At 43.2% G+C, this 6,000-nt stretch overlaps 1 protein-coding gene across 4 annotated transcripts in view; it reads right to left on the reverse strand.

The window, feature by feature from the left end:
- Positions 1 to 5,692, reverse strand: part of NTRK2 (neurotrophic receptor tyrosine kinase 2) — a 265,538-nt gene extending 259,846 nt beyond the window's left edge. For 2 of the 4 annotated variants that reach the window (XM_074953177.1, XM_074953178.1), the window contains exon 1: positions 5,272 to 5,690. In XM_074953177.1, the coding sequence (XP_074809278.1) occupies positions 5,272 to 5,483 (212 nt within the window). In that variant the 5' untranslated portion in view covers positions 5,484 to 5,690. Of the gene's footprint in view, positions 1 to 5,271 lie in introns of all 4 variants that reach the window. The other 2 variants (XM_074953176.1, XM_074953175.1) reach the window with 2 other exon arrangements.
- Between the last annotated feature and the right edge of the window lie 308 nt (positions 5,693 to 6,000).

Raw genomic sequence — 6,000 nt, forward strand, 5'->3', positions numbered from 1 at the left:
GGTAATAGCTTATGTAAAGTGATCACTCTCCTTACAATGTGTATGATAATCAAGGTGGGCCAATTAGACTAGTCATTTGTACTTCCAAGTTCTCATGTTCTCATATACTGCAATGATTGGTTTGCAGACACTGAAGGAGGAAACCTGATATCCAAAATAAGCAGCTTTCTCTGTTACTTAAGAGAATTAATTCAGAGAGGAAAAATGATTATCATTAGGTTTTGTAAAATTATTTTTCACAAAACTCAAGTTTGGGGTCTAAACTCCCCGACAGCATCCCCTTAAACTACCAGATAATACAGATAAAAAAACACGTACTATCTGAAAAATATCAACCTTTGGATATTGAGGGCTGGCCCAATGGGCTGCTGTTCTACTGGACTGGAAAAAAGACAGTTTAAATTCCATCCTGGCCCTAATCTTCTCCTCCTCAGGAGCGAAGGAACTGGGAGTGTGGTGGAGATAACATAAACAGGACTCAGTCCTGCAGCTTCTTACTTACATGAGTAGTTTGTGTCGTCCCATTGACTTCATAAAACTATTGGGCAAGTAAGGATTTACAGGATTAGAGATAATGTTTTGTGGGCCCAATCCTGCACAGTGCTGAATGCTTTCTGGAGGGTGCTGAGCTCTGGAATGCAGCACTTCTCTGGGAGCATTCAGCACTTCATAGGAACCCACTCTTAAGGGCCAGCATTGACTAAGTTTCCAAAGGAACTCCATCCAGTTCTCACTGACTGGAAGGACAAGGATTAAAACAATGGGCTCATAAGGGTTACATGAGAGACAAAGAAGAACCTCCACAAGAAAAACTAAACTTGTAATAATTTGGTAATTCCTATATCCTAAAAGGCAAACGGATTTTTGAAAATGCTAATTTTCAGTTCATGGTGAGTATTAAAAACAAGATACTCCTACAAGCACAGGTTTTACAACGGAATCATGGCTAAATCCTTAACTCCTGGGATGTCAGGGAGTGTCATTATAGTCCATACTCTCTCGAATAATATGCAGCCTGATAGCTCCTGTTACTCCCTGTCTCCAAATGATCAGGAAGAACCTTCCATTCCAGCTAAACCATAGCATCCTATAAGGCCAAAGGTGGAAGGAGGGGAGTGGGGTTGGGCATCCTTCAAGACAATTTTACATTATAGTAATTTACAGCAAGAGACTAGAAATACAAAATGACAGAGATTAAAAATATGAACTGTATTTCATGTTAATGTAAGTAGGTTTTTTTCAGCACACACTCAGAAGATGTATTAAATTATTTACTATGTAAATTACATAGTGTGCTGCTTTATTAACAATCCTAGAGAGATTTATATAATTACATTAGAAATATACTTTGTGGTTTTTAAATGTACATACACACAATACACTCTATATTCTATAGGGGAAGAGTTGAAAACTCACCTACTATTTTGTTGGCAAGTATTTCATTCTTAAATACACCAGTTAATTCTAAACCTAGTTCAGTTGAATAGTCATAAATCAGCATGTTAATGACATGACTTTAGAGCTGCTAAACTAGGCCAGCAACACGCTGTATTGCAAGAAGATATTGATAGCAAGAGCTACGAACCACCACATACATTGATACCCTAACTAAAGGAAGAATATTAGACCAGATCTTTAAAAATCTAAGAACTCTTAAGAGACTCATTTACCATCCTATTGATATTTTAGCTCAAGTGATTTTGCAGTGAAATATTTCTGTTCCATTGTGCCTGTAGTATATGGATTTTGCTCTCTCCTGCTTTTGCTCCTTAGCTCTTAGTGTGAGCATCAGCTCTGCAATGGCTGATTTTACGATTCTAATTCAGAGTCTCGCTTTGGAGTTTATTTTACCAGTAACACCAAAATTATGAAAGAATCATGTCACAAGGAGGTTACCCTGTTATGGTACAATAATCTCAGTGTGGCTGCATGCTTTTCAGAATGTTTCCAGAACATGCCAGTGCCCTAAGTAACAGGATAAAATCAAATCCAATTATAGGCAAAGATTTTTAAGAATACTTCTATTTTATTTATTAAAATATAAATGTGTTTGTGCTCAAATCACTGAGGAAGAAACAACATGGAAGATGATCATGCAGAACACACAGGGTGAAAGAAATTCACCCCTCCCCTCACAAAGCCTGGAGTTTGTGGGCCTGATCAAAAGTGTATTGAAGTCAATGGGGGTCTTTCCACTGACTTCCATGGGCTTTGGATCAGGCACTCTGTAAGGAATTAAGTAGGGACTGGGCAGATGGCATTTGCCTCTAAACTGTCACTTGCCTATGGGCTGGAATGGAAAGTCTAGTTCCCCTAAATCTATGCACTCTATGCTGGAATTTCAGGCTGCTGTATCTGGGTGTTTGTGGATCCTCTAGCCCCAGCCCCAGCTATCCCCCCACAAACCTCTCCTTCCTATTTGCAGCCAACCAAGAATCCACCATGCACAGTTGTTCCACCCACAGCTTGCCCCATTCTCCACCCTGTACAGTCCCACCACAGGGATAAAGTCATACACAGGGCCCTCAGCCAGCTCTCTGCATGTGGGTGAGTTTAACCGAATGTAATTTCACATAAAACCTAATCCTTTAGTCATTGCACACTCAAAATTCCCACTGGCTAAATGTCCCTGTCACGAAGTCCTTGCTCAGTCAAAATTCCCTGTAAGTCAATGGGAGTTTTGCCTAAGAACTGTAGTGTCTGTACCCAAATAAGAGCTGGGTGTGTGCAATAATGTAGAGTTGGTGTCAAAAGTTTTTCAGAAAAAGGGGAATGACCAGAAACTAAGGGCCTAATTCTACTCTCACACTTATGTAATTCAATGGAGTTATGCCAGTATAAACCTACCATATATGAGTGGAGAACCAGGCCTGAAGTTTACTGAATACAGTGGAGTAGTATAGCCCATTATCTTATCCTGTTACCTAAAACACAGCAGGCTGTGGAGCATTTCAAAATATTTTCTCTTTTTTGACTATATGAATGTATCGTATTAAGATGCATTCCTAGCGTGTTTAATGCTTGCTGAGTTTCCACACGGAAATGATAGGAAAGCTATGGTAGTCTGGTTTTTCATTTATGTTTGCATCTTAAGGCCTGTCCATGTTTTGATGTTAAAAAACAGTCTAACTAAATGTTTTCTATCTTAAATACGTGCACTAGTTTGCTGGGAAATCAGTGATTTGAAGTTATTTTTATATACCCAATCACAACAAAATGTAACATCACAAGGTGATATAGTGGAAATGGAAAAGAGATGGAAAGACAAATGATGATGATGATGAAAAAATACAGAAAGGAAAAAATCAACTAATAGAAATCAAAATGTAAACAGCAAATTATATGTTTTAAGTTGGTCAAGCTTGCCAAATATATTTACACAGGGTTCTTTTCTCTGTCTTTTCAAATGGAGGAGTTCAAATTCTGAGGAAAAACTGCTAAGTTATTGCTACATTGAAGATATTTGATAATAAGGAAGATGGTAGAGTGGTGGTGCATGGCATGGAAGGATTTTTTCCCCAGAATAACCTACAGAATATTAAACAAACATCTGAAATGATGATTCCTGCTATAGCCGAGAAATCACACTTAATTCTGTTATGTGCATTCAAAAATAAATAGATCTACAAAATGTAGGCCCTGCATTACTCCAGCCCTTCCCTCTGCCATTCACACACGCTGGCAAATGCAGCAAGAGGTTTCCATGTAGTTTTTGGCAAAAAGGTCATGGTACCTTGTAAACTAAAAATACTGGAGGGAACAACACATCAGTGCCTGGGGAGGAGAGGAACAAGATAGCCTTAAAAGTATTTTCAATCTCTAACTTCTACAATTCTATTATCCAAAATTTGGATTCTTGAGTCTTAATCCTGCAGTCCTTTTTCAGATAAAACATCTATTCACTTCACTGAGAAGGTGGCCTGCCTGAGTAGAGAATGTAGGATCAGGCCCCAAGCAGGAACACAACCCGCTACACAGGTCTCAACTGCAGTCTGGCTCACAATGGCTGAAGTTGAAAAACCTCTTGCACCCACTTGTCAAAGCCACATAAATAATATCAAGGTACAATACTTGCTTACAACTAGGGGAAAATGAGTGTGGTTCTGCATTCACATGCAGACACAGCATTGCATCCTTTTTAGCTATCTTACAGAAAAGGAGCATGTGCAAAAGGAGCTTACACACATATTACCCAGTGCGGAGCCAGTCCTCATTCTACTCTATCAGAATGGGTTACTTCCATTTAAAAAAGCAAAGAAAACAAAATGGTCAAATTTTTGACTGGGGAAAGAGTGACCCATCAAAATTTTCTGTTTGCATGAATAATAAGAAGAACATATAAAACTGGGACATGAGAGAGTAAAGAGCCCCCTACTAATGAATTGTCTAGAAGAGAGGTGGAATATGTGTAGCATAGTAATTCTTTACTGATCTGTAACGATCTGTAAAAGAGAAGGATAAAGTGATAGCTAAATGTACATCACTGCCTCTCCCAAGAAAAATCTGACAGAGAAGAATTTTCTGATAATACATTGGTCTTGTACTAAAATCAGCACTATCTGTGTGCTATACTGCTTTATTATTTAACTTATTCCCAGGAAACTGTACCAAAGGCAATTAAGATTTATAATCTAAATGGTTTCAAAATTATATCTCTGGGAAGTCAAATCTAAATTAAATCATACCAGGCTTTTAGGCTTCCCACGATCACATTTTCCTATTGAGCAAGTGCCTTTCAATGCAGAGAACTTCTCCTCTTACAGATCTTTCCTTAAGCAAAACCTCCTTCCTATTGTTGGTGCCCTCAAAACAAAATGACTAAAAATATTGGTTAGAGTTGAGACTTGCAAAACAGATGCTGCAAGGAAAATGTGAGCATCATTTCTGCAAGCCTTAGAGGCAAGCAATACAAAATGTAAGTGGTTCTCTCATATCTACATACTATGGAGATTCTCAGACTCTTTACCCATACACTCTCTCTCACTCCCTCTGTCTAGATAGCCAAATTGACATATACACAGACAAAAAATAAAATTATTAATTATATAAATTATCTGGTACACACATGTATTATCTGTGTGTATGCACAGAAAGAGAGAATATACACACACAAGCATAATACAGTATTATAACGAAAATTAAATAAAATTAGAGCTAGAGAGACAGATAGAGGGTTTCTTCGCCCAGATCCCCGGTGCCCAGCAGGTTCCGCTCCGCTAGCTCGGGGCTCTCCCGTGGGAGCAGCCAGTGCCCAGCCCCTGCACCACTCACATGTCGGTGATGTTCTCCCGCTCGGCGCTCCTCTCCAGGACCGGGAAGGACACGATGCCCGGCGCGGGCTCGCTGCACCAGATCCGCGAGGCGCTGCATGTGCAAGGCGCCGGGCAGGCGAGCAAAGCCCTCCAGGAGCCCAGCACCACGCAGCAGAAGCCCCAGAGCCGGGCCAGACCGGGCCCCTGCCACCTCCTCCGCCAGGACACCATGCTGCCCCGATCAATCCAGCGCTGCCCGCTGCCCCGACGGCCTCCTCCAGCGACCGTCCCGGCGTGTGCGGAGCCTCCTGGGCGCTTCAGAGCGGCTGGGACTCGGGCATCCTGCTGCGGGAGGGCTCGGTGCCGGCCCCGGCTGGGCTCACATGGGAGCGCTGGGCCGGGCAGGAGCGACGCCTCCGCTTCCCGCTGCCTGCCCGGGCTCCCCGGGGCCGCTCGGGGCGAGCGCTGGAGGCGGCGGAGCTGGAGGGGAAAGAGAGACCGGTGAGAACGGAGCCTGGACTGGCCCAGCCCGGCCGCCGCCCGCCCGCCCCGGGCGCCCCCGCGAGCGCCAGCACCAGCCCCGGGAGCTCAGCGCGGACCCCTGACGGGCACCCGGGGCAGGGACCGTTCCCTCCCGGGCAGCTGCCCCTGCAGTGGGGACGCGGCTCCGGCGCCGAGCGCAGCCCGGGCAGCGGCAGCTCCTCGGCTCCCGATGATGCTGCAAAACGCCGGGCGCAGCGGGGAGGGC

The sequence above is a fragment of the Natator depressus genome, chromosome 5, assembly GCF_965152275.1.
Source record: "Natator depressus isolate rNatDep1 chromosome 5, rNatDep2.hap1, whole genome shotgun sequence".
Classification (NCBI taxonomy): domain Eukaryota; kingdom Metazoa; phylum Chordata; order Testudines; family Cheloniidae; genus Natator; species Natator depressus.